At 54.1% G+C, this 27,674-nt stretch overlaps 1 protein-coding gene across 3 annotated transcripts; it reads right to left on the bottom strand.

Annotated features, from left to right (window-relative positions):
• Positions 1–1,330: 1,330 nt before the first annotated feature.
• Positions 1,331–27,674, bottom strand: COL8A2 (collagen type VIII alpha 2 chain). 3 transcript variants are annotated; one of them, XM_066269657.1, is made up of 4 exons: positions 27,580–27,674; positions 19,009–19,053; positions 5,944–6,152; positions 1,331–5,312 (listed from the first exon to the last, which is right to left on the bottom strand). In XM_066269657.1, the coding sequence occupies exons 3-4, from the start codon at positions 6,134–6,136 to the stop codon at positions 3,394–3,396; spliced, it is 2,112 nt and encodes a 703-aa protein (XP_066125754.1). In that variant the 5' UTR covers positions 6,137–6,152; positions 19,009–19,053; positions 27,580–27,674; the 3' UTR covers positions 1,331–3,393. The 3 variants fall into 3 exon arrangements, with proteins under 3 accessions (XP_066125754.1, XP_066125752.1, XP_066125753.1); XM_066269655.1 differs by lacking the exon at positions 27,580–27,674 and adding an exon at positions 23,080–23,249; XM_066269656.1 differs by lacking the exon at positions 27,580–27,674 and adding an exon at positions 21,068–21,090.

The raw sequence follows: 27,674 nt of genomic DNA, 5'->3' as shown, positions 1-27,674 counted from the left end.
CATATGAGAAAGCAACAACGAAGGTGTTGCAACGAAAAACTGATGATTGATGCTTCTCATTTCTCTCTGTTCCTGTCTGTCCCTATCTATCCCTTTCTCTGACTCTCTGTCTCTGTAAAAAAAAAAAAGTTTTTTTTAAATAAAAATGCACAGCTGAGTGAAACAACAAATGCTTCCCTTCTCCTTGTCTCTCCCTTCCTCGCTCTGTCTCTGAAAAACAGTAAAAATTAAGCCCTAGCCAGATAGCTTGGCTGGTAGGAACATCGTCCTGGAGTACAGAGGCTGCTAATTCAGTTCCCTGGTCAGGGCACATACAGGAGCAGTTCAATGTTCTGTCTCTCTCAGATAGATAGATAACAGATTGATAAAGTAATTAGAAAAAAGGACAATTGAAAGGGAGGAGACACCTCCATCAAACAGGGACATTCTCAGCTTTCTTCCAGCCCCAGGGGAGAGAAGCATGCCCTCTGCAGCTAGCCTGTTTCGGGACTGCTGGGCAGGTCTGCTCTCAGCCCAGATAGGGTTCTGCCAGGCTGGGGCAAACCAAATGGCTTTGCAGAGCATGGATTGGCCTTGGATAAGTCATCTCGATTCCCACAGCTAGGGACAGATCCCTAGCTGCTGAGCATGGCAAACACGGGGCAGGTACTTCCTACCCAGGACAGCTCCACCGGCCCTGCTGTAAGCATTGGGCCTGGCACTAGCCCTGCCCACAAGGGCAAAGATTCATGATTTCATTCATAATTTGTATCAGATGTTGCAACTTGGCCCTTGGGATCCTGCACTAGCTGTCATGCTCCACTACCCCTGAGAGCTTGCAGGAATGTTCCAGGGAAGCTTGATCCATCTCCTCCCGCTCTAGCCACTGCTTACTTTGGTTTCTTAAAATGCATCTTGGCATTTACTTGGTGCGGAGCCTCGACAGCTTAGGAGCACTGAGCGTTTCTGATGTGGTGACAGACCTGTGGCTGGGCAGCTGCTTCGGAGGGCACAGAGCGGAACCCCAGCAGGTTCCCCGGGTGCCTCCTGAAATCCAGTCCGAGGCCCCCACGTCAGCGCCGAGCTCAGCGCTGTGCTATTTTGTACAACAGGTTTTATTGAGGCTGTGTGAGTACAGCCAATATCCTTGTTTTTCTTTTCAAAAAGAAGTCCCATTTTCTTTGATTCCCAAGTGCATTTTTCTTGAATCTTCTGTGACACAGGGCACATAACAGATACGTAGAGAACTAAGCTTCTACCAGTTAGAAATGAAATTGCTAATGGAACACCTTTAAACCTTAATCTTAAGAAAAAAATGAGAAATCAGAAAATAAAAACGCACAAGGTAATGTAGTTTTCATTGTTAAAACCTGACGTCATTTATCAAAGCTAGTCAATTAAGTAGACAGCACCTGGAACATAACATTTCAGAAGCACCAAACACCCCTCTCAAAGGCTTCAGGAGTGACTTTTAGCAGAAACTTAAGTTTTGTGAAACAGCTTTTTTGGCTCCCCCACCCCCTTCTTAGTCCCCTGGGTTCCACAGGGAGCTGAGGAATTTCTGCCCATCAGAACCCCTCCCAAACAGGTCCCACGGTGGTGTCTGACCCGGGAAGGAGGCAAGCAAAGGGCCCACCAGGTAAGGTTTGAGACAGCTCTCTTGGGTGTTGGGGAGTAAGAAATCCACCGTGAACCCCAGCCAAAACTTGTTCTTATAGTGTCATTTGGGCCGATTTGGGTTTTCATTTCTCCTTTTGAAAGCATGAGCAGTCAAATAGCCTGCTTTGTTGGGAGAAGTCAGTGGGGAGGAGGACTGGCGAGGGGCCTGCAGGAACCGCAGCTCATGGAGACAGAAGTCAGAGCCGTCATCCTCCATTTTCAACACGCATGGTCTGGCAGGGCCAGAGTTGGAGTACCGCAACCAGGTCACATGGACTGACACAGGCTCACACTTAGTCCAGGGGGGATGGGCTTGCTTGGGGAGGGCTGAAGGAGAGGCCCAAGTCACTGGGAGAGTGGCCGTCCTTGCATGGACAAGAGTGGCCACCATCCCTGCCCCCAGCACTCAGCTCAGCTTTCTCCTCTCGGTTTGCACTAGGGGTTGAGGGGAGGGGAGAGGAATCCTGCCTGTTTCCAGCAGGAGAGCTCTGATTGGGGAAAATGGCAGAAACATCCAGAGCCAACTCATTCCAGAGGGGCCTGTTGGCACCCTTTTTCCCAGAGCCTCAGCCTCCTGGGCTCTAATCCTGCTTAAAACAGGAAATTGGAACCAGAGGTGGGAGGAGAGGAAGCCCCCTCCCCCCAGATTAGTAGACACACATACATATGGTTCTTATTAAGCAAAAGCAGGCGGAGCCTTCATCCCCAAGCTTGTGTGCACCTTGTTATAAGGGCCAAATGAGAGGCTGTGCCTTGGGGTCACTTAGGTTGGGGGTGGCAAGGATCCTTTACACTTTTGTATGACAAAATCAGCCCTCCTCCCAGGAGGTAAGAGGAGATAAAGGGAGGAATACTCCCTTTATTTGCTGACAGTCAACCCTGCCTCTGCCCGTGCCCTCCCTAGGGGCCTAGGCAGCTGCCCTCTTGCTGAACAGAGAGAGCTGGTAGGGGAAGCCTAGGAGATGGAGATGCATGTAAAGACCTGCCATCCTGCCCAGTCCCGTGCCCCTACCCCTCACAAGCCACCGTTCCCCATGGCTGTAGCTGGAGCCATGAAAAGGGGATGACCCTTCCCAGGAGCCTGCAGAAGGAGCCGCGCACCTGTGCGTGCCTGATGCCATGGCATCCCCCTGGGACTGCAGTCCTGGCAGGGTGTTCACACTGGCCCCCTCTGCTTCCTTTCCCCTAGAGGGAAAGAAACTCTTCAAGGGATCCAACATCATAAGCCGGAGGTCCCGGGAGAGTGGAAGAGCCCTGGCTGAGAACTGAGGGAGGCTATGTCCCATTCCTTGAGCTGGTGCCATCTGAGGGCCAGCAGGAAGGACAGGGCTTGGGAATAGCTCCCCCAGGGGAAGGATGGGGCGCTCAGGCCCATCTCAGCTCTGACTCACAGAGAAGCAGCACCTTTCACCACCCAGCAGAGCCCAGGACTCCCAGAGGGCAGGAGTCTCCAACAGCTGGACTGAGTGTGCGGGGGCCCTGTCTGAAGGCCAGACAGGGCAGGAATGGGGTCACAACCCTGACACTGCACAGACACTTGGGGGAGAGGAGGAACTCAGGCCGGCCTCTTCCAGAAACAACCACAGCCTGCATGGAGGGAGAAACCAAGTCAGTCTCCTCAGGCCAAGGCCACGGCCGCCTCCGTTCCCACCTCTGTTCAGCCTTTGGTTTTGTCTTTAAATGCAGGTTCTTTGTAATTGAGAAGTTCTCTCTACCACTAAAGAGGTGGAAGCCAGGGCAGCAGGGCCCCTCGGGTTATGTGGGGCAGAGCAAGAACCCTGAAAAGGAGGAGTGGATGTACTCGGTGGAGTAGAGGCCGTTGGCCTGGTCCGAGGGCATCTGCACCCAGACCTGGTCGTTGGGCCGCAGCTGGAGCACAGCCCCGCCAGATGCCTGGTCCAGGTAGCCTTTCTTGTACTCGTCGTAGGTGTAAGTGGCTGGCACGTTGTTCTTGTACAGGGCCACCCACACGTTGGTGCCCTTGACATGCACGTGGTAAGCAAAGTAGTAGACTCCACCTACAGGGCAGGTGAAGATGCCAGTGGCTGGGTTGTAGCCACTGTGGCCGTTGTAGAGAGTCCGGTCAAATTTAACAGGCATGCCCGAGGCAGGGAAAGGCGAGGTGAGCACAGCGGTGAAGGCGGGCGTGGCATGGGCTGACAACTCGCCCAGCCCAAACTGCGGCTTGCCACCCTTGCCCAGCACGGCGCCCTCCACACCACCATTGGGCAGGTGCAGGCCGGCAATGCCAGTTTCATCAAAGGCCCCAGGGGCGCCAGGGGGACCAGGAGGGCCCGGAGGCCCAGGAGGGCCTGTGAGTCCTGGGGAACCAGGGACCCCGGGGGGCCCTGTAGGCCCAGCTACGCCAGGTTCCCCCACTTTCCCCTCTCCAGGGGGCCCTGGTAGGCCTGGTTCTCCCTTCAGGCCTGGCAGACCCTGTGGCCCAATAGGACCAGCTGGACCTTGGAGTCCTGGAATTCCTGAGGGGCCCCTCAGGCCAGGCTGCCCAGGGAGCCCCAAGTCACCCTTTTGTCCCAGGGCACCTGCCACCCCGGGGCCCCCAGGGCGGCCTGTGAAACCCTGCTCGCCCTTAGGCCCAGTCGGTCCAGGGGGTCCATGGGCTCCTGGAAGCCCCCTCTCTCCTGGAAGCCCAGGTTTCCCAGCCAGGCCATTAGGCCCCTGGTCACCCCTAATGCCAGGCATTCCTGGAGGTCCTCCAGGCCCTACTTCCCCCTTTGGCCCAGGGGGCCCACGTCTTCCAGGGAGTCCTGCAGACCCTGGAAGTCCAGGGGGACCCCCAAGGCCCTGTGGGCCCTGCTCCCCTGGCTCCCCATCCTCCCCTGGTTCACCCCTGTCCCCCAAGAGCCCTGGGACTCCAGCTGGGCCCTTGTCCCCCTTGGGGCCTGGCAGTCCTGGCATCCCATAGCCAGTGGGGCCCATCAGGCCAGGGGGACCCCGAGTCCCTGGTTCCCCTTTGGCCCCTGCTGGGCCTTGTGGCCCTGGCAACCCTGCTGACCCTGGGATCCCCACACCATCCACTCCCGGGGGCCCTTTTGGGCCCAATGGCCCTGGCTCACCCCTGGGTCCTGGCACCCCGGGAGAACCAGACTCACCCTTATCACCAGGGGCCCCAGGAAGCCCATCCAAACCTGGTTTGCCCAAGCCAGCTGGACCAGGAAGGCCAGGGGGCCCAGGGGCACCCCCTTGCCCTGGGGCCCCAGGCAGCCCTGGCTGGCCCACCCCATTATCCCCTTTGAGGCCTCGATCACCTGGGGGTCCAGGCTCCCCCTGGGGCCCTGGCTCCCCCCCAAATCCTGGTGGCCCTGGTACCCCCTGAGGGCCTGGCTTCCCAGGGACAGCAATGCCCGAAGGTCCAGGGAGGCCAGGGGGCCCTGGAGGGCCCCGGAGGCCCTGGTCTCCTCGTATCCCAGGCTCCCCCCGAAGCCCTGGCTGCCCTGGTGGTCCAACCTTGCCCGGGAGCCCTGGGGGACCAGCCTTCCCCATCCGAGAGAAGCCAGGTGGGCCAGCGGGGCCAGGCTGCCCATGTAGCCCTGGCTTTCCAGTGCCTGGTTTTCCTGGGAAGCCAGGAGGGCCAGGGGGCCCCCGAGGCCCAGGTTTCCCAGGCGGGCCCGGCTCTCCTTTCAGATCCATCGGCAGCAGCGGTAGAGGCATTTCTGAGAGAAAGAGAGATAGAAGGAGCAGTCAGGGCCCTGGTCAGTGGGTATCGAGGACCCATCTACCCACTCCCCACACCAGCACGGGGTGCATGGGGAGACGATACTATATCTGTTCATGAAGACCATGCCCTGATCTCCTTCTCCATGCTCTCACGGAATATGGAGTTTATGGGTGTCCAGAGGCAATCTTGGGGGCTTCAGGGTGTTCTCACCCTGGGCTGCTGGTGTCCAACATACCCAGGCTGGGCAGTATCCAAGAGCTTGGGAAGCCTCTCATCCCTGCGTGGCCTGGGGTGGAATGGCCGCCAGGTGGCGCCAGCACCCCTCCGTAGAGCCAGTCAGGGCAGACCCCTAAGTCACTTCCCACGGACCTTCCCGCCTCTCCCCAGCCCACTCAAGACCTCTGCGGCCGGCCAGCCAGCCATTTCCTGGCCCTCCGGGGGTAAGAGGCCCTGGACCAGCATTAGGAAGAAAGTAGAAATGGGATCTTTGATGGGGATTGGGGGGCGGGGGGGGGGGGGGGCTGTGACCTGGAAGGGAGGAGCCAGAGATGGAGGTCGGGAGGCAGGGAGCTAGGGGATCAGGAGCTGTCGGAGACACTGAGGGGATGGGGTGCGGAGGTGCTCACCCAGGTACTGGCCCTTGCCCTCGCGGAAGGGTGGCCCCACGGGTCCTTTGTGCATGGGCTGCACGTACTTCACCGGCGCGTAGCCCGCTGCCCCGCCGGCCCCACCGCCTGTGGCCGCCCGCGGCCCGCACCCCAGAACCAGCAGCAGCAGCAGAGTTGGCGGCACGGGCAAGGGTGTCAGAGCCCACCGCATGGCGTCCACAAACGTGCTGCAGGGAGGAACCGAGAGGGACCATCAAACCAGCCCCTGGGTGGTTTGGCACCAGGCCCAGGGACTCACAAAAAGATCAGAATTTACATATTATTCACAAGCTACTCCCGAAGTCTCGGAGTCTGCAGAAGTTATCTCCTAAACCTCCCCCGAAGCCTGCCCATGGCTCTTCATCCCCACTGCTGTCTCCCTTGGACAACAGCCTCCCCCAGACCAGTCACTCTGCAGCCAGACACCCTTCCAGAGCACAGATCTGATCTTGGCAGCTCCTGATCCACACCGCCCTTTGATGATGATAACACCCAGTACCATTTGCTAGGCTGGCACTCTGCCAGGCACTAGGATGAGCTCTCCAGAGATAGGAATTCAATCCCCTCAACACTTGAAACAAGGTATTATTCTTGTCATCGGCATTTTCCAGACGACAAAACTAAAGCAGAGGTCTCTTGGAAGCAGAACTGGGATTTGCCTTAGATTTGTCTGACTTCACATGGTGTCGGTGCCCGCCGGGGCTCTCCGCCCACTGCCTTCAGGATCAAGGCCATGTGCTTAGCATGGCATTCAAGATGAAAATTTCAATTTTGATTGATAAACCATGATTTCCTATTGAATACATAATATAGTACAATCAACAATAACATAGCATTCTAACATTTAATATTTTAACTTTCAGAATCACCTTGATCAATAAATAAAGCTTTAGTTTCTGGGGAAATTATGTTTTATTTCAACAGTATTCCTCTCATATGCAAAACAGCATCTCAAAATAGGGGGCTTAGGAATAAAGTTTTATAAAGCTTCCTGTGTGCAAAAGAAATTGACTAACATATTAACTGCATCCTACTAAAAATCCAAAACAGAAAGACTGGAAGGACTTGAGTAGAGCCACATCCTACTGAAGCTATCAATCAAAGAACTGTATCTGGAACACGGAACTACCTTCTACCCCGACTCAACACACTGGGCAGAAGAGTGGCAAATCATGGCCTTGTGACATGAGATGGACTTACTTTTAAATAGGTGGCAGCACATATATCAATATCATCCCTACTACAGAGACACACACAAACCAATGAACAAGTGTCCTTTACATGAGGAAGTCAGCAATCACCTAGTAAGTATCTGTTTTCCTGTGTTACAATAATTGAAAGGAAAACAACCATATTTTATAAAATTATGTAATGTGGCACTTTCGATGAGGCACTTGAAAATATAACTCATTGGCTAGAAATAGTTTTGAAATAAACCTACTTTCCCTGACATATACTTAATTAAAAATGTATATTTACAGGCCCTGGCCAGTTGGCTCAGCAATAGAGCATTGGCCCAGTGTGTGGATGTCCTGGGTTGGATTCCTGGCCAGGGCACACAAGAGAAGTGACCATCTGCTTCTCCACCCCTCCCCCTCATATCTCTCTCTCTCTCTTTCTCTCTCTCTCTCTTTCTTTCTCTCTCTCTCCCCCTCCTGCAGTATTTGAGTAAGTTGAACCCAGGCACTGAGGATGGCTTCATGGCCTCAGGCACTAAAATAGCTCAGTTGCCGAGCAACGGAGCAGCAGCCCTAGATGGGCAGAGCATCACCTGGTAGGAGACTTGCTGTGTGGATCTCCGTCAGGGCGCATACAGGAGATGGCTCTCTGCCTCTCCACCTCTCACTTTAAAAAAAATGTATATTTATAGCTTAGTTTGTTTCATGAAGAAAGTAGGATATAAAGGCCTTTTAAATCTAATCTGTTCCTGTGTCTCCAACCCTATCATCTACTGTGCCTTTCTCTGCTTCTTCCTTCCCCTAGACCTCTGCCCCAATAACATGGAACTCCTATGGCTCCCAGACACTAGGTAGCCTCACACCTTTAGGCCCTTGCACCTGCTGTTCCTCCATCTGCAATGCTCTCCCCTTCTCCTACTCATCCTTCAAGACCTGCAGAAGCTGTTACCCCTTTCTCCATAAAGTTAACCCCTCAGTCCTTTTTGTTCCAACCTAGCTCTGTCAGAGCATTTAGCTCAGCTCCTGGATGGGGAGAAGCACAGGCTCTAGATCGGGACAGCCAGCCTGAGACCTCCACTCACCAACTGGGGAGCTTGGCAAGAGGTTTCCACTCTGTGAACCTGTTTCCTTATCTGTAAAACGGGGTAATATGTCCACAGAAAATGGTGTATGTGAATATTCATAGCAGTATTATTCATAACAGCCATAAAGAAGAAATAAACAGATGTGCTCTGGCCACGTAGCTCAGTTGGTTAGAGTGTCATCCTAATATGCCAAAGTTGCAGGTTCGATCCCCAGTCAGGGCACACCGAAGACCAACCAATGAATGCATGAATAAGTGGAGCAACAAATTGATGTTTCTCTCTCTCTCAACTCAATATGTAAATAAAGATGGGCCTGGCCTGTGGTGGTGCAGTGGGCAGACAGTCAACCTGGAACACTGAGGTCACTGGTTTGAAACTCTGGGCTTGTCTGATCAAGGCTCATATGGGAAGCAACTATGAGTTGATGCTTCCCGCTCCTACTGCTGACCCTTTCTCTCTCTCTCTCTCTCTCTCTCTCTCTCTCTCAAGTGAATAATTAAAATATTTTTTTTTTAATTTTTTTTTTTTTCTTTTTCATTTTTCTGAAGCTGGAAACAGGGAGAGACAGTCAGACAGACTCCCGCATGCGCCCGACCGGGATCCACCCGGCACGCCCACCAGGGGCGACGCTCTGCCCACCAGGGGGCGATGCTCTGCCCATCCTGGGCGTCGCCATGTTGCGACCAGAGGCCACAGAGCCATCCCCAGCGCCCGGGCCATCTTTGCTCCAATGGAGCCTTGGCTGCGGGAGGGGAAGAGAGAGACAGAGAGGAAAGCGCGGCGGAGGGGTGGAGAAGCAAATGGGCGCTTCTCCTGTGTGCCCTGGCCGGGAATCGAACCCGGGTCCTCCGCACGCTATATTTTTTAAAAAATTTTAAATTAGCTGACCAGGCGGTGGCGCAGTGGATAGAGCATCAGACTGGGATGCAAAGGACCCAGGTTTGAGACCCCGAGGTCACCAGCTTGAGCACAGGCTCATCTGGTTTGAGCAAAGCTCACCAGCTTGAACCCAAGGTCACTGGCTCCAGCAAGGGATTACTCGGTCTGCTGAAGGCCCATGGTCAAGGCACATATGAGAAATCAATCAATGAACAACTAAGGTGTCACAATGAAAAACTGATGATTGATGCTTCTCATCTCTCTCCGTTCCTTTATGTCTGTCCCTGTCTATCCCTCTCTCTGACTCTCTCTCTCTGTCCCTGTAAAAACAAAAAATTAAATTAAAAAATAATAAAAAATGATGGTCAGTAAAAAAAAAGAAAAATAAACAGATGTATATCAGCTAATGAATGGACAAAGTGTGATATATCCATACAATGGAATATTATGCAGCAATGAAAAGAAATGAAGTACTGATGACATGCTACATCATGGCCTTTCTGGCCTGAGTGGGCCAGAGGCCTAGGTCATGGCATCACCATAGGAGGACTCGGGACAGCCCTGGCCCTGAGGACATGAGCCAAGGCCTCACTGGGAGTGGAGGCTGATGGAGGGGTCATGAAAACATGCTAAGTGAAGACAAGTCACAAAATCATATTATATGGTTTCATTTATATGCAGTGTCCAGAATAGGAGCATCTATAGACAGAAAGATTAGTGGTTGTCTAGGGTAGAGGGAGGGAGATATGGGGAGTGACTACTAATGTATACAAGGTTTCTATTAGGGGTGATGAAAATGTTCTAAAATTGATTGTGGTGATGGTTGCACAACTCTGTGAATATATTCTTAAAAATCATCAAATAGTACACATTAAATGGGCTAATTATTGCTCACAAAAATTAGGGGATATTTTATCACTTCATATTCATTTTGAGATATCCCCTAATTTTTGTTAGCAGTATATAATACATAAATCATGTCTCAATAAAGATTTAAAAATTTTTTTTATTGATTTTAGCGAGAGAGAGAGAGAGAGGGAAACATTGATTTGTTGCTCCACTTATTTATACATTCGTAGTTGATTCCTATAAGTGCCCTGACTGGGGATCGAACACACAATTTTGGCATATCAGGATGACGCTCTGACATGGCCAGAGCCAAAGGTGTTATTTTTTTAAAAAACTGGGCTAAGGACCTGCTTCTTGGGCTGCTGTGATGACTAGAGATGTTTTATCTGCCTCACAGTGGGCACCCATCAATATTTGAATGAGGGATTATATGACATTTTGCAAACCCAAGGAAAGTCCCATTTTCCCTCAGATTTCTGCTCTGGGATCCCCTCACCCCACCAAGGGCCTTTCAGCACCAGTGCCTGAATTCCAGAGGGGTTTGCGAGAGGGTTGTGCACACTGAGGGTGCATGCGGGGAGCAGAGCCCTCCCTAGTAACTGGGGTACATCTGGAGCTGCAGTTTGATGTTCCTCTACCAGGCATCCCCAAACTACGGCCCGCGGGCCACATGCGGCCCCCTGAGGCCATTAAGCCGATCCCTGCCGTACTTCCGGAAGGGGCACCTCTTTCAGTGGTGGTCAGTGAGAGGAGCACTGTATGTGGCGGCCCTCCAACGGTCTGAGGGACAGTGAACTGGCCCCCTGTGTAAAAAGTTTGGGGACCCCTGCGAGTCTAAACTCTGTTTCATGCAGAGCTATACAGGAAGGAGTGTAGGGCTCTGGAGAAGGTTGATGAAGCTGTCAGCCTAGCTCCGGGGTTCAAATCCCAGCTCTGCCATCAACCTGTTCTGTAACCTTGGGCAGGTCACACAACCTCCCTGGGGTTCAGCCTAATGGTAATACCTGCCACTAGCATGCGCCAGACCTAAGCTCAGGGCCTGGCATGCTTCACTTCACAGAATCCTCTCAGTGGCACCACCCCCCCAAGCTCATGCATTTATGTCCTCATTTTATAGACCCTCAAACAGAAACTTAAACTCCAAGAATCTTGCCCAGGACACACAAGTAGGAAGTGTGAGAACTGAGGTCTTATCCAGAGCCTGGCCTCAGCACAGCCCCCTGCTCTAATCGCCACGTGATTGACGCCAGCACACGAGGCTGAGCACTCAGGCCTGACCCTCGGGTCCTGCTGGTGGAGGCCCTGACCAGGCACTGACGGAACACTGTACATCCCACCTGCATTCAGCCCTGTGAAGCGTGCTAGCCCTGTTTTAGAGATGAGGAAGCGGCCCCGGCCGGTTGGCTCAGTGGTAGAGCATCGGCCTGGTGTGCGGGGGTCCCGGGTTCAATTCCCGGCCAGGGCACACAGGAGAAGCGCCCATCTGCTTCTCCACCCCTCCCTCTCTCCTTCCTCTCTCTCTTTTCCCCTCCCGCAGCCAAGGCTCCATTGGAGCAAAGATGGCCCGGGCGCTGGGGATGGCTCCTTGGCCTCTGCCCCAGGTGCTAGAGTGGCTCTGGTCGCAATAGAGCGATGCCCCGGAGGGGCAGAGCATCGCCCCCTGGTGGGCGTGCCAGGTGCATCCCAGTCGGGCGCATGCGGGAGTCTGTCTGACTGTCTCTCCCCGTTTCCAGCTTCAGAAAAATACAAATAAATAAATAAATAAATAAATAAAATAAAAAATAGAGATGAGGAAGCCAGGGTACAATCAGGACCTAAACCCAGGCAGTCTGACTTTTAGTCCCAGCCCCTAACTATCTTGTGATCCCACCTCTCCTGAGCAGGACAAGGGTCTGCCTGCGCTGGCATCTGAGCTGGGGGCCCATGGAGGTGAAGGAGGAGCAGTGCTCACACACTCACAGGGCCAGACTGTTCTGCCTGGTGCTGGGAGCCAACGGGGTGAAGGAGCAGGTGGCGGGGCAAGGCGTGCAGCAGGAAGCAGGGGGAGGGGAGTGAGCCTTTCTGGCCTGAGTGAGTCAGAGGCCAAGGTCATGGCATCACCATAGGAGGACTCAGGACAGCCCTGGCTCTGGGGACATGAGCCAAGGCCTCACTGGGAGTGGGGGCTGATGGAGAGGCCGAGCAGCCTCAGCGGGGAGGACTCTGGAGGAGCACAGGCGGGCAGGGTGCCAAAGGAAGGGCCCAAGTGTAGTTGGAGTCAGGCAGCACCACCCACGAACTCCCCACCTTTCATTCGTCCTTGGCAATGTGAGTCTCCAGGGAGCCTCACTGCCCCATGCCCTGTGGCTCCCTGAACTTGCCCCATTCCAGCACCTCCTGCATCGAGGTGGGACAGGTCTGCTGCAGGACCCGAGAGCGGGTGCTTCCTCTGGAGTGAGAAGTGTCTGAGCACATGGACCTCCTGTCACAAACCCACCTCGCTACTTCATGTTCAGTATGTGATTTAATTCCCACCAGGTACCTGGGAAAGAGGAGCTCTTGTGATTCCCAGGGCTCAGAGGACAGTGATGTCTAAAGTGGGAACCAGGATTTGAACAGAGAGCTGTAAGGAACCTGAGCTCTTAACCACTGTGACATCCTGCCATGGGGGAGGGCGGGGAGGAGAGAGCAGCCAGAGAACGAAAGCCAGACAGAGAAGCAAACCAAGAAAAAGTCTCTCGTGCCTCTCCAAGCCGCCTGTGGGTTTGAGGGGGAAAGATTACTCCAGCTCTCAGAGGGGCGGTTGGCATGTGCCAGTCCGCATGGGGGTTGGGGGCTGGAAGCGAGTACATGGCCCAGAGAAGGGGCTGCAGAGAGCAAGGTCTCCCTGGAATGGCATGACAGAGCAGCCAGGTGGGACAGGCTGCCCCTCAACCCAGCCACCTCAGAGCCAGGGTGCCTGGGTGCCTCTGAGCGCCCACCCCTCCTCCGCACTGTCCCTCCTCCCCCACACACCCAGCCTCCCTGAGGCTCTCCGGCCTCTGTGCACTCAGCTCCCTGCGCTGCGGGCTCCCCCACCTACCAGTTCCTTATTCCTGCCTGTCAGGAATCCTATCGGATGCCTCCTGGGCTCCGTGGATGCTTGCGGTCCCTATCGCAGCCCTCACTCCTCTCTGACTCTGACTCCTCTATTCTCTCGACCTGCTGTGTTCACTTACTCTTTGCTCAGCACAGGACTTGGCTGGCAAACAGTGATGCTCAATAAATGTTTGATTAACTCAATTCACCGGCAAATTTCAAGATCACGTAAATACCTCATTCAGTCCTTGCCTCAGACTTTGCGCAGATGCATGTCTCACCGTCCTAAGAGTGCCCCCTGTCCCTGTCCCCAGGCCAGAGGGGATGAGGTGGGGCAGTCCTCTGGACTCGGTCAAGGAACAGCCTGCCCAGAGAACAGAGGTACAAAAGAAGAGCATTCATCTTCTTGTTCCCTGTTCTTCCCACAAGAAATGGTGGCCAAGCACGGGTGTCAGTGGCCAGGGGAGGGCCCAGAGGCTCAAGCCCGGCTCTGCTGTGTGACCTTGGGCAAGCCATCGCCCTCTCTGTTAACCTCTTAGGAAGGAAGGCAGGAGCCAGGGCAGCTGGGAAGGGGCTGGGCTGGCAGGGGCACGAGGTGGGGTGCACAAGGAGACGCTGATTCAGGGGATTGAGCGGTGGCGACGGCAGGGTGGACGCCGTGTTTGGACAGCTGCAAGTCCTTAACGGGGATTTCCCCCCTTTTCAACAAATCCCCGTAAAATAGCATTTTGTTCAAGTCAGCGTTTTGTGGCAGCCTGGACCTCCTCCCAGGGCAGCCAAGGAGGCTGGCTGGGAGTGGGCAGTGCTCTGGGGGTCTTTCAACCCAAGTGGGTGGGAATGGGCCCCAGCAGGAAGGAAAAGTGGCATGAATGCAGACCCCCCTCAACACAAACACACACACACGCGCGCGCGTGCGCACACACACGCACACATACATGAGCACAGTCCTGGAAGGGGAAGGGGCATCAGCCAACTGTGACTCCTCCCCTCCAATCTCCTCTTTCAAAGGGTCTTGTCCCAGTGGTGACCAGCAGAGGGGGCCCAGGTGACCCTATGGAATTTAAAAGTCCTGCCCGCTCCCCACCCTATTTCACAGATGAGCTACCAGAGGTTCAGATATAAGGGCCTGAGGGAGGGGGCTCCCAGTGGACCATGCAGGAGTGTGGCTGCAGAGGCCTTGGTCCCCTCCCTCTGGACCACAGCCCCATGCAGGCTCCTTGGGCTCCAAGCCCCCTACCCTAGAAGGGCGGTACAGCTGAGGGAGCAGTGGGGAGCGCTCAGGCAGCCCCAGGGCCTGGCCAAACCACAGGTATGTTATGAGACGCTTCCTGTTGTGGAGACATTTCTGCGGGATCGGCTGCCCCACTTGCTCCTGCCCCCCCATGCCTCCTGTCTCCCCACTCTCCCAGCCGTGGTCTCTGCTCTCTCCCTGGGTCTCTGGCCCTGACGATTTCTGTCTCTGTCTCTCCAGCTCTGTCTCTGCCACCTCGACAAGTGAGCAGCATTTCTTGATCAGTGTCTTCCTGTCAGGGGTCCAGTTTGGGGGCCTCTAGGCCTTCCTAGGTCCTAGCAGCCCCTGGACTCCCATTTCAGTACAGCTACTTGCCAGCTGTGATCTTGGGCAAGTTAATTAACCTCTCTGAACCTCAGTGTCTTCATCTGTAAAAGGATTAACCGAGATGATCTGAGCTGTCAGCAACCTCAGATGTGCTGCCCTATCCTGCTACCTTGATGGCCAGAAAGTCCTATCTTTAGTCTAATCTCAATTCTTCCTGCTGCAAAGCAACATCTCCGACCCTTACAAAACTCAGGTGACTTGCTGCCAAAGGCCAGGATCTCATGAAAATTCCCTAAAGTCAATTTTCTGGCCTTCTAGGCCTTTTCTCTGACTACTCCTGAGATGAAACTGACCAGGGGTCACTAGCCTGCTCAGGACTAGGATGGAGTTATGGATGATTGAGAGAAACAGAGACACTGCCCTCCTAGCCCAATGGACATGATGCCCACCCTTAAATGCCCAACCAGGCAGTTCCAGACTTCTCCAGGGTTCCGGAGCCCCTAATTCCCCCACCTCGTTCCCAGTTTGTGGAAATTGAAGAGCCTTTTCCCACCCTCCTTTCTGAGTCTCAGATAAAGAGGGTCCTGTCTCCCACTCAAGGCCCAGGCCCCTCCACACTTCCTCCCGAGGGGCCTCTCACTGTCTAGGATGCCTCCCAGCAAACCTGTCTCCAGCCTCTGAATCCCATGCCCACACAGGCCCAACTGCCCCTGCTCCCAGCCACCCTCATCTCTAGCCCTTCTCAGCCAAGCTTCTTTTTCTTTTTCTTTTTCTTCTTCTTCTTCTTTTTTTTTTTTTTTTTTTTTTTTGTAGCAAGAGAGACAGGAACAGACAGGAAATGAGAGAAATGAGAAGCATCAATTCTTCACTGCTGCACCTTAGTTGTTCATTGATTGTTTCTCATACTTGCCTTGACTGGGGTATGCCAGCTGAGCCAGTGACCCCTTACTCAAGCCAGCGACCTTTGGGCTCAAGCCAGCGACCCTGGGGTCATGTCTATGATCCCACGTTCAAGCTGGATAAGCCTGCACTCAAGCCAGCAACCTCGGGGGTTCGAGCCTGGGTCCTCAGCATTCCAGGCCGACGCCCTATCCACTGTGCCACTGCCTGGTCAGGCCCAAGCTTCTTGTAAGAATTGTCTTTACCCCTCACCCCTACTTGCTGTCCCCTCCCCACCCTCTGACCCTGGTCTTCCTTTTCTCCAGCACTGAATGCACCCTGTAATACTGCCCTCCTCCTTCTTGGAAGTCTCCTTTGGATTTTTCTGCCCGTTCTGCAGGCCCAGGCTTGCCCCAAGGGGCTAGCTCAGGCCTCGTCGCTTCTCTCCGGATGCTCCTCTTGCATTTTCCAGCTCTCACCAATCCCATCACCAAGGACTCCCACAGCTGTCTCCAGCTCTGACCATTCCCCTGAGCCCCAAACCCTTGGAGCTCACTTATAAGCGGAGCGTTTTCACCTGACTAGCCCTCAGATCCCTCCACCCAAACTGCTCTCATTGCCTTTCTAGCCATTATTTGCTTCCCCTACTCCCATGTGCCCAGGCCAGAAATCTGGTGTCACCTCTGACCCCTCCTACCTTATAGGGCAGTAAGGAATCTCTGGCCTATATAATGCCTTAGCGCAGCTAGAAAAAGCTACACTCTCCTCCCATCCAGCTCTGGCCCTGCTCCCTGCCTTCCCTGGTGTCCTTGTACAGCAGCCCTCCCGCACAGCTGTACCTGACAGCCCTGTTCCTTTACCTCAAACCCCCAAGCCAATCTTGTGGACTCTTGTCTCCTCTACTTCTCTCACTTCCCTTCCTTCTCCTTCTCCAGTCTCTGCTCTAATATAGACCTGGTACTCTCCCAACACGCAGCCCAGAGCCTGGCACCTCCCAGCCACTCAGTAAAGGTTTGTTAAATTAAATGGCTAAGTCCTCACATGGATTATTGTAATAGCCTCTCTCCCACCCCTCAGCTTCAGCTTCAATGTTTTCCTCAATACATTCTGTAGATACTGCAATACTACTCCTCAAACTTTTGTGTGCATCGAACAGTCTTTTTGGTTTATTTTTGTTTTTTGTTGTTTTGTTTGTTCGTTTGTTTAGAGAGAGGGATAAATAGGCACAGACAGGAACGGAGAGAGATGAGAAGCATCAATCATCAATTTTTTGTTGTGGCGCTTTAGTTGTTCATTGATTGCTTTCTCATATGTGCCTTGACCATGGGGCTACAGCAGACCGAGTAACCCCTTGCTCTAGCCAGAGACCTTGGGTCCAAGCTGGTGAGCTTTGCTCAAACCAGATGAGCCTGCGCTCAAGCTGGCAACCTCGGGGTCTTCAACCTGGGTCCTCCGCATCCCAGTCCGATGCTCTATCCACTGCGCCACCACCTGGTCGCATCGAACAGTTTTTTAAAACACAGGTTCTTAAACGCATCCCCCCACACACCAGGGATCCTGATTCAGTAGGTGTGGGGTAGAGCCCAACATCTGCATCTCTAACAACTTCTGTCTGCCTATCTGTGGACCACACATAGGCCCAGTCCTACCCATGATCCTCCCCTGGATTCTCCAGTGGCTCCCTATACCAACATGATAATTTCCATGTCATTCTCATGTGGCTTCCTGGAGGAGGAGGCATACTCTAAACTCAGTATGTGAATCAGTTAAGATGAGATGGGGATGGCCTGACCTGTGATGGCACAGTGGATAAAGTGTCGATCTAGAAATGTTGAGGTTGCGGTTTGAAACCCTGGGCTTGCCTGGTCAGGGCACATATGGGAGTTGATGCTTCCAGCTCCTCCCCCCTTCTCTCTCTCCTTGCTCTCTCTCTTTGTCTCTCTCTCTCCTCTCTAAAAAAATGAATAAACTTTAAAAAAAAGTGTTTTAAGATGAGATGGGGGTAAAAAGTGTGCAGAAATTTATGGTTAGCCTTGCGAAACACCGAGATCACAACTGGGGGTGGGGGGCCACACTGTCTAAGAGTACTGTGTAAGGGAGTCATCTGGGTAGAGGCCACACCCATCTGTGTCCCTTCCTTCTTGTTTCTGTCACTAAGTCCAGATCCTCACCTGCCTGTGTATCTTGTGCATCTCTTAGTGTGTCTTTCCTCCCATCTGGGTGTGCCATTCCACTTGTCTGCCCATCTCTGCGACCATGCCTGTCTTTCTCTGTCCTCCCCTGTGTGCTTGTACCTAGATCCCTGGTGGAGTTCCAGGCTCTGTGCATCTCTAGCTGTTGATCATTTGATGAGACCCTTTGGAAACAGCACTCACAGCCCTGATGCTCATGCTAATTTCAGGTCTGTGTCTGACCTCCCTGTATGGGAACTTGTGGAGTCCAGTGGCCATGAGCTGAGCTCTCTGTCCTGCGGAATGAGTATGAGTCTGTGACCCCCTCAAATTTAAATGTGTGGGGGTGAGGATTGCTCCAAAGGCAAAGAGCTGCCTGGAATCTGGAATTGGGTGGAGAGGGGCAGCAGTCTGGGACAGGGCTGCCTGGGGGCTGCCTCCTCATCCAGGCAGATGGCAGGACAGGAGTGCCCATCATGCCTACCCCACCAAGCGTCAGATCCACCAAGAGTCCCAGCCTCACCTTTACAGGTGAGGCTCTCAGACCCCAGGGGACCTCAATTTGGGAAACAGCATTGGAAGGAGGTTTGAAGGACAGGTCAGAGTTCAACCAGACACCCTGCTACTGCCCTGGGGAGGAGCATCTTGGGCAACTAAGTGTCCAGGCAGGTAGGAATGACCAGATGGGGGTAGGTGACCCAGAAGAAGCCCAGCAGTGGGCAGGACCCAGGGCAACAGTGTTTCCCCAGGCGGGTAGCCAGGAGACCAGCCCGTCTCCACCAGGCTCCGGCCCGGCTGGTGCCATCGTTCTCACTTCCCAGAAGCGGCCCTGAGTTTCTGACTGGGACTGCACATTGAAGGGTCACCCCAGACCCCACCAGCCCCAGGCCCCAGGCCGAGCCAGGCAGGGGCTCCTCAATGCCAATCCCTTGCTTTCTGGTTCACATTTGCAGCCCTTTCCGGAGCGCCACCCGCCGCCCACTGCCTCCCACGCCTGCCAAAATTCCTGGGCCTTCGTGGCTTCCCCACGCAGTGGCGGCGGCGGCGGCGGCGGCAGCAGCAGGAGGAGCTGGGCAGGGAGGAGGCCCGGCAGGAGCATAGCCAGGCCACTGCACCCGGGCAGGGCCAAGCAAACACAGGCCCACTCCGACAAGCCAGGGAGAAATAGTTCACAAATGAGAAAAAGCTGCTTCCGAGTTGGGCCAGGATTTTAAAGCCCAGGCCACAGGGAGCTGAGGTCACCTGCAAGAGGGTCTGCCTGCTGGGTGTCCCCGGGCCGGGAGGCACTCCCGCTGCAGCAGGAGGGAGCAGGGTTTTAGGCAGCAGCCAGCAATGGCCTCATCCAACCGGGGATGTCCCTGGCTGGATGCCCCCCAAATCGAGCTTACCTTTCAGGTTGGAGGGGCCTCCAAAAGTCCCAGCAGAGGCGAGGCCTGCGGACAAAAAAGGGAAACAGTGAGGAAGATGCCAAGAGCCGGAAGCCTCCTGCCCTAACTCACAGCCGCCCCTGTGCCTGCCCCGGGCTTGGTACCAAGAGCCCCTGCTGGAGCACTGGCCCCGACCTCAGGCTCTCACCTCAGGAAGCCAGGATGTGACTCCCTTCGTTCATTTCATGCATACTTAGCAATGTCCACAGGGTGCCTGGCCCTGACTTGATGGCATTCCTCCTGTCCTAGGGCCCAGGCTGAGGAAGCCCCTTCTGTGTGCCAGTGTTCATACTAGAGAAATCCCTACAATATACATCAGGCCCTGGGCTGGGGTCGCCCCCACTACAGGCTAGGGTTCCTCTCTGAGGAAGCTCCTACTGTGTGCGGGACTCTGGGCTGGGGACACAGAAATGGCTCCATTCCAGGCCCTGCCCTCCCTGGCCTTGAGTTAACTGTAGGCATCTGACAAGTGGCCACCACACAATTGACTAAGATCTCTGGGCTGTGGGAACACATAGTAGGGAACTTTGCCTCCCACTTGAGTTTCCCCAGAAGGTTCATGGAGGAAGGGACGCTGGAGCTGGATCCTGAAGGGTGACTAGGAGTCTGAGAGGCAGACAAAGCGAGAAAAGAAATTTCTGGCAGTAGGAAGCTGCTTGGCAGATCCAGGGAAGTTCCAGAGGTGCTGTGGGGCTGACAGGACGCGCAGTTCCAGAGGAGCCGAGGAGCTGAGCACGAGGGGCCTTGAATTCCGTGCTCGCGTTCCTCTGGAAGGCAATGGGGTGCCATGGAAGACTGTTGAGCAGGTAGGTGATATATGCAGGACACTGAATGGCCAGGTGCCTGTTTCTGTCTCAATCAACCATGATGCCAGGCTGTCGCAAGCCCTAGTTCAGGTCACACAGCTGTCCACAGGGGAGCTGGGGCTATAGTCCAGGGCCAGGCGTGACTCTTGGGTGGATGGAGAGGGGACACCCAGCCAACCCACCTGGCAAGGAGACCTACTGGCCGCGTCACTCTCTCCCCCAGCTGCTTGCTCGCCTCTGCCCGCTCCCATGGAAACTCTGACATCCCGGCCCTGTCTCTCACTACACAAGCAGCCAGAAGTGAAGCCAGCGGCTCCTAGGTCTTCTCGCCAACTCAACTGAGCCCTGCCTCCACCCCACCAGGAGGCTTAGGGGGAGGAAGTGACTTATATTCGATCTGGGTTTTGAAGAATGAACATGGATTTAACTGGATGATGACGAGGAGAAGCAATCGGTCCAAGCTGAGGAAACAGCATGTGTGAGGGTATGGAGGTGTGAACACTTGGGATGGGAACAAAAAATAAACAAACAAATGAACTAACAAAACATAGCTAACAGTTTATTGTGCATCTATACATGCAAGGCACTGTTCTGAGATCTTCTCATGGATTATCTCATTTAATCCTTACAACAATCCAGTGAAATAGGTATTTTGTCTTCCCTTTATACGGATAGGGAAAGCAACGGACAGAGAGTTTAAGTAACTGGCCCAAGGTCACACAGCTCGAAGTGAGGGGTTGAGCCTGACTTTGAACTTAGGCTATTGACTACGAAGCTTGGGCTTTTAACCTCCCCACTATACAGGCAAGCTGAGATAAGAAGGCTGGCTGGGGTCAGCCTAGGAAATGCCTTAAATATCAGGATGACAGACCCTGAGCCCAGGTTAAAGCTGGCTCTGCCCCCTCCACTCATGTTAGCCCTTTAAATCCCAAGTACGTTTTATACACCAGACATAGCACTTGGCATGCCCTGGGGCATTATTTTATCAAGCTCTCCCATAACCGTGTAAGGCAGGAATTGCTGTCCTATTCTTCTGAGGGGGAGCACTGAGGCTCAGAGAGGTGCCATCCATTCTCCAAGATTAGGGCTGGGAAGCACAAGGGCTAGCTCTGAAACTTGCAGTTTGCCCAGCCCTCCAAAATGGCAAACCCTCTTTACCTGGGCTTCCTAGAGACCTTAGCTACAGGTCCTTCTCCCTTCTTCTCCACTCTTACCTGTGCTACCTCAATTCAGATGGCAACATGGGCCCGCCAGGCTGGGAACCGAGTGGGCTGCTCCCACCAAGGGCTTCAGGGGCCCACTCCAGTTGGCCACGGCTCCCTCAGCCCTACAAAATAGGAAGCTAGGGCTGGTGGTTGTGACCGGGCAGTGTCTGAGCCAACTTCAATGGGACTCTGTTCTTAACCTCCACCCCCAGCTGCCTTCCCTAATCTCCTCCTTGAGCCCCTTCCCTGGCGATATCTCCTCCTTGCACAGAGCCTGCCGCCAGCTAAATCCCACGCCAGATGTGGGTGGGCAGTATGCACCCCCATCCCCTACCAGCTACAGGGCTCCCAAGGAGGCTGGCCAGCACCCCAGGCCCTTATCCCAACTTTCCAAATTAAGGTGCTGATGGCCATGAAGCGAATAGTCAGCCTCTCCCAAAGATGGGCTCCCGGGAGAAGTCCCCACTTTCTGAGCGTCTACCACAAGCAGGTCCTGGGCTGAATCTTGCTTAAAAAATCATAATGGGCCCTAGCTGTGTAGCTCAGTTGGTTAGACTGTTGTCCCAACACACCAAGGTTTTGGCACATACAAGAGTCAATCAGTGAATGCATAAATAAGTAGAACAACAAATCTATATTTCTCTCTCTAAAATTAATTTTTTAAAAATCATGATGGATTAAAAGCCCAGCTTCATGCATTCTTCTCCCAGCCCGACCTCTTCCTAGTATATAACCTCACTCATCTGTGCCTGACTTCTTCTTGAGTAAAGTGGGAACAATTCTTATTTCATAAAGCATCTGTCAGGATTAAATCAGTTAATTTCATACAGCAGATTTCAAGCAGTGCTTGGCATAAAGGAACATTTAATAAATGTTCACTTTTTTTTTTTCACAGAGTCAGAGAGTGAGTCAGAGAGAGGGATAGACAGGGACAGACGGACAGGAACAGAGAGAGATGAGAAGCATCAATCATTAGTTTTTCATTGCACATTGCGACAAAGCAATTCATTGATTTCTTTCTCATATGTGCCTTGACCGCGGGCCTTCAGCAGACTGAGTAACCCCTTGCTCAAGCCAGCGACCTTGGGTTCAAGCTGGTGGGCTTTTGCTCTAACCAGATGAGCCCACACTTAAGCTGGCGACCTCGGGGTCTTGAACCTGGGTCTTCTGCATCCCAGTCCGACGCTTTATCCACTGCGCCACCGCCTGGTCAGGCTGTTTACTATTATTGTATGACTATCATCATAATTACCACGACAACTCCCAAAAGCCCTGTGAGGTTAGATTATAAACCCTATTTTATGGCCCTGGCTGGTTAGTTCAGTCAGTTAGCAGTGGTCCCCAACCCCCGGGTCACAGACTGGTACTGATCCATGGGCCATTTGGTACCAGTCCGCAGAGAAAGAATAAATAACTTACATTATTTCCGTTTTATTTATACTTAAGTCTGAACGATATTTTATTTTTTTTTAAATGACCAGATTCCCTCTGTTACATCCGTCTAAGACTCACTCTTGACACTGTCTCTTAAGTTCGACAATTATATTTAAAAATACCACAGTTTTTACGCCGGTCGCATAATTTTATTTTGTGCGTTTATCTGTCCCACCCTAAAAGCCGGTCTGTGAAAATATTTTCTGACATTAAACTGGTCCGTGGCCCAAAAAAGGTTGGGGACCACTGGGTTAGAGCATCTTCCCGAAATGACATGATTGTGGGTTCGATTCCCAGTCAGGGCACAAATGGGAAGCAACCAATGAATGCACGACTGAGTGGAACAACACTTCTCCCTCTCCTCTCTCTCCTTTCCTCTGTCTCTCTAAAAATAAATAAGCCCTGGCCGGATAGCTCAGTTGGTTGGAGCATTGTCCAGAAGCACAGAGGTTGTTGGTTCAATCCCAGGTCAGGGCACACACAGGAACAGCTCGATGTTCCCGTCTCCCTGTCTCTCTCTCTCTCTCTCTCAATAAAAAGAACCTTTTACAGATAAAGAAAACAAGGCTCAGAGAGAAGTCACTTACCCAAGTTCACCCAGCTAGCCAGTGGTGGACGGTCCTGGAGTTTAGAACCAAACTATGAGTCCAGAGATGACAGGGACAGCCTCCCGGCTCTCTGGAGCTGGCGCATAGAGAGTCTGGGAGTGGGGGTCCTCCTCCTGCCTCATCAGCCCCTCCTGCCTCACCCCCAGGAGCTCCCCAACTCAAGCCCCTGCTACCGCTGCAGGAGGGGACTCTGCATTCCTGGCTAAGCAGCAGGATTTGCTGTGCTCCAGGAACTATGAAAAGAATGTTTGCCACGAGCTGAGCCGTGGTCGCCTGTCAGAAGGAGCGTGGCCTGAAGGGCTCACGCAGAGCAGCTGGGCGGCCAGCAGCAGCCACAGTGGGAGGGAAGGACAGAGATCTTCTGCGTATTGAGGACTGTGGATGTTAGATGAGGGTAGACCTCCTGAGACCTTCCAAGAGAGGAGAAATGAGCCCTCCACCCCACAATCTGCATTGTTCCTCACCGCAGGCACTAAGGTGGGCCAAGGTGGCATTACTGGCCCATCCCACAGATGGGACGTTGGAGACCCAGCAAAGACCTCACCTGAGGTCACACGGCAGCCAGGGGTAGAACTGAGACCAGAGACCTGGACCCTTCCTCCCAGAAGTTGCCCTTCCTCACAGGGCCCACAGGGACAGCACACTCAGGCATCCCCAAACTACGGCCCGCGGGCCGCAATGCGGCCCCCTGAGGCCATTTATCCAGCCCCCACTGCACTTCCGGAAGGGGCACCTCTTTCATTGGTGGTCAGTGAGAGGACCACTGTATGTGGCAGCCCTCCAATGGTATGAGGGACAGTGAACTGGCCCCCCTGTGTAAAAAGTTTGGCGACCCCTACCGGGATACTCTCCCTGAGCCTGACCTCATGCCTGCTATTCCCCCATGTTCCTTACAGCCTCCAAATCACCTTGTGCTATGAAAACGCAAGGTACACCGTGCCTGCCCGACAATTGATTTTCCTTTCCATTTCCCACCAAACCAGACAGTGAGCAGTGACCGGGGGGTCAACGGGAAGAAATTAGAGAATTTCAGGTGATAAGGTTACCTCCACCCCAGGTATTGGAGGGGGCAGTCTCTGGGAGGAAGGGAGCCCTGAACCCAAGTTTTTGGCATCTGGTCTCAAACCTGCCACTGGCTGCTGAGTGACCTTAGACCTCTGTGTCTCCACAAGCCCATCCAGGAGATGAGCCCCTAATGCCGACATGGTTCTCCCATGAGGCACCAGCCCTCTGCCACCCCCTTCTTCTGCCCTCCAAGAGCCAGGAATCTCAGCCCATTTAGGTTAGGTTGCATGGGGAGAGTCATCTCCCAATTCAAAACTTTCCAGAAATCTGAATGGAAACAGGGCCATGTCCTCCCCAGTCCCTTCCCAGGATCGAATCAGAGAGGTATAACACTGATCAGAGGTATTGCACTGGGTGAAAGTTCTAGGTGCTACACCCTGATCACTGTGTGAGCTGGAACCCTTCTCACTCCTCTGCAGGTAAAATAACCCTGGAGACAAGTATTAACATTCCCATTTGCTAGATGGGAAAACTGAGGCACTGAGATGGGAAGTCCCTTACCCAGGGTGACAAGGGAAGTAACCCAGGCCTGTCTGACTCCCAAGGCTGTCCCTTCCCCATGCACTGCCTTCACTCAAGATTGCTGTAGAAAGAGTGAGTCTGGAATTCCCTATCTGGAAGTGTGACTTCCCTGGCTGATTTCTGGGCACTCATGTGAACACATGTGACCTCACACAGCCACCTGGGCTTCTGTACACACCCCAGACCTCCCAGACCTTACTGTTCCCCCCAACCCATGGCCACACTCAACACCCAGACCACCACCATCCCAGCATGCCAGACCCTGGGATCCAAACTCATGTTTCCCCTTCACCTGCCTCCTCCGGGGACAGGCCACTGTCACTCAGTACAAAGCTCCCAGCCTGCCCTCTGCTCATCCCCCCAACCAATCAGTCACGAAGGCCATTCCAGTCTCTCCTCTTACTCTTCTCCATCTATGTCTTCCTCTCATCCCCATGGCAACCACCCACCTGAGCTCCCAGCACCTTCCTCCTTAGGACTATAATATAGATCCCCCTTTATCCTTGACCCCCAGAGGAACCAGAGTGATAGCCAGACTGCTCCACGGTGCAGCTCACACCCTTTCTCCGCACAAGGCCTTTGGAAATCCGATCTCAAAGTGGTTGTCAGCCCCTCCCATTCACTCCCCCACAGCACTGAGCCAACAATTACTCACTGTCCCAAGAGAACCTGCAGCTCCTCACCACACACCTTTGCACGTGCTCTTCCCTCTGACTGCAAGGCTGCCGCTTTACCCTTCCCAACACCTGCACATGTCAGAGTTCTAGTTCTTGAGAGCCCTGGCCAGCCTCTCTGGCTACCCCTCCCTCACACACTTTGGCCCGTGGTGTGGCGTACTTCAACAGCTGCACCCTGTATGATAGGTCACTCTGCCTCTCTGGTTCTTCCCCCCTTCAGCTTGCAAGTGCCTCGGGCCACGAATGGGACCAGTTCATCTGAGGTCCCACTTTCCTACAAGAGGCCTATGCCTGCTGCTGGGGGGATCTGGAGTGAGGCGGGCAGCGGGGCAGGGAAGCTGAGGTTCTGCCAACCTCTGGTCTGGCTTAGGCCCAGGGCAGGGGTGGTCGTAGGGGGTGCTCAGCTGACAGCCCTGTTCAGTATCTTTCCCTTCTCTCTTGTTAGTAGACACATTCACTTCCTTTTTTTTTTCCTCTTCTTCGGAGCCAAAGAGCGGAAACACTTTATTTTTTCTGTGGTGGACAATGTGAAACCCGAGAGAGAGACCCTGGGGAGTGTGTCTGAGTGCGTGCGTCTGAGGGTATGTGTGTGTGCTGTGCCATCTGAGTATGTTCGGCTGGGCCAGGTGGGGCTGCCATGTGTCTGTAGGAGTCTGGGGGTGTGCATGGGTGTGCACACACCCTCTGTCATTTCAGCATCTGTGGTGGTGTGTGTTTCAGTGCAGTATGTTTACCTGTGTGATTGTGTGTGACTGTCAATGGGAGAGAGTGTAGCTGTGCGTGACTGTGTGAGTATGTCCGTGGTGTGTCCTCATTATCATTAGGGGGTGATTGTGTGTCCAAGGGTCTGTCAGTCCAGCAGGAAGCCCATGGGAGCGTCTATGCTCTAACAGAGACCGCCAACTCCCCACGGTGCCTCCTTAGACCCACCTCTTCCCCTGTGCTCTAGAATGGGCTCTCTGAGGACCCCCATGCTCAGGGAAGTGGGGATCAGTCCCAGAGGGTCCCCAGATGGCCTGCTGCTCCAGCCATCTTAGCCCCCCCCAGACCTTCCAAATGCTCCAGCAGTTCCTGGGAGGCTACCTTTGCTAAGGGCACTCAGAGGAGGGGAACTTGCCACCAAACACCACACAGGCCTTAGCAAGAGGCACTGAAGCAGACATGAGGAAGGATGTGTGGGTCCCCAAGGTCCTCCTGCGGGAGGTCAGTGGCGTTCCTGTGTCAGGGACCTTGCATGTTCTGACACACGCTGAGGGTGTCACACACATGGCAGCATGAAGACACTGGCAGACACTTGCTGTACCCCTCACAACCCACAAGCGTGCACACTGACACACTTGCACACAGAAACACATACACGCAACAAGCAAACTCAAACGGCTTGCCTTCCCCAGCTCGCAATTCCTTGGCTCCTCTGTCTAAACAGCATTTCTCCATCCAGGGACTCCTGGGGCCACTGTGACTCCAGCCCCAAGACAGGCACATGGGGGAGGCTGTTCTGGGGCCCTCTGCCTTTCTGCTCCAGGCAACAGCCCCCTCACCCCCGCGAAGTCTCAGTCCTGAGCTGGGGGGGAGGGGCTGAGCTCTGGCAGGGACATTCGGCAGAACCTCAGTCTCCAGTTTGGGGGGCGAGGGTGTGCTGCCAGGACACCTAGAATAGGAGGGATATGGGGACAGAAGCAGAAAGACAGAGAAACTGGAAGGTGGCCAGCAAACCAGCCATGGCAGAGAGAGGGGAGGGAGAGAGCTGAAGGGCTTCCCTGCCTGGGGCTGGAGGGCGCTCTAAGGCCCCTCACGCCCTCCTCTGCCACCACTCTGCCAAGGAAGCTTTGTCATTCCCATTTCACAGGTGGGAAGGATGACTCCAGGAGGTGAAGTGACATGCTCAGAGCCACAGCACTGGGGCGTCTACCGGGACTGTCTGATGATGGAGCCCCTGATGGTGGAGCTCTGCTTCTGGGAGCGGAAGGAGGAGGGGGCTTTATCTGGGATTCTGCCTGAGCAACTCTGGGGTGGAGAGGGACGGGGCGCAGGGTACTGATGGGCTCCCCTACCCTACCGCCGACCTTCTGGCCCGAGTCTCCATCCAGTCCCCACCCCGGGTCCGAGGAGGCACCGGACCAGCAGTCCCGGACAGTCTAGGGGAAGCATGGGCCCGGTCCTGCCCTTGAAGCCCCCCAAAACCCAGCAGCCACTCCAGCCTCCCCGCCTTTACCTGCAGGGCGGCCGCCGGGCGCCGCTCCCGACCCTCGAGGGCGGCCCAGGGCGCGCAGGCTCCGCGGAGGGGGCGCTGGCGGGGGGCGTCGTCGG

The sequence above is a fragment of the Saccopteryx bilineata genome, chromosome 3, assembly GCF_036850765.1.
Source record: "Saccopteryx bilineata isolate mSacBil1 chromosome 3, mSacBil1_pri_phased_curated, whole genome shotgun sequence".
NCBI lineage: Eukaryota > Metazoa > Chordata > Mammalia > Chiroptera > Emballonuridae > Saccopteryx > Saccopteryx bilineata.
The sequence above is the reverse complement of the archived record's forward strand: the minus strand, read 5'-3'. Positions and strand labels throughout refer to the sequence as shown.

Excerpts from the sequence above, each read along its gene's own strand:
- COL8A2 (XM_066269657.1), bottom strand. The coding sequence starts at position 6,136 with ATGCGGTGGGCTCTGACACCCTTGCCCGTGCCGCCAACTCTGCTGCTG. Across the intron at positions 5,313-5,943 it reads GGGCAAGGGCCAGTACCTGG|AAATGCCTCTACCGCTGCTG; the intron begins GTGAGCACCTCC and ends TCTTTCTCTCAG.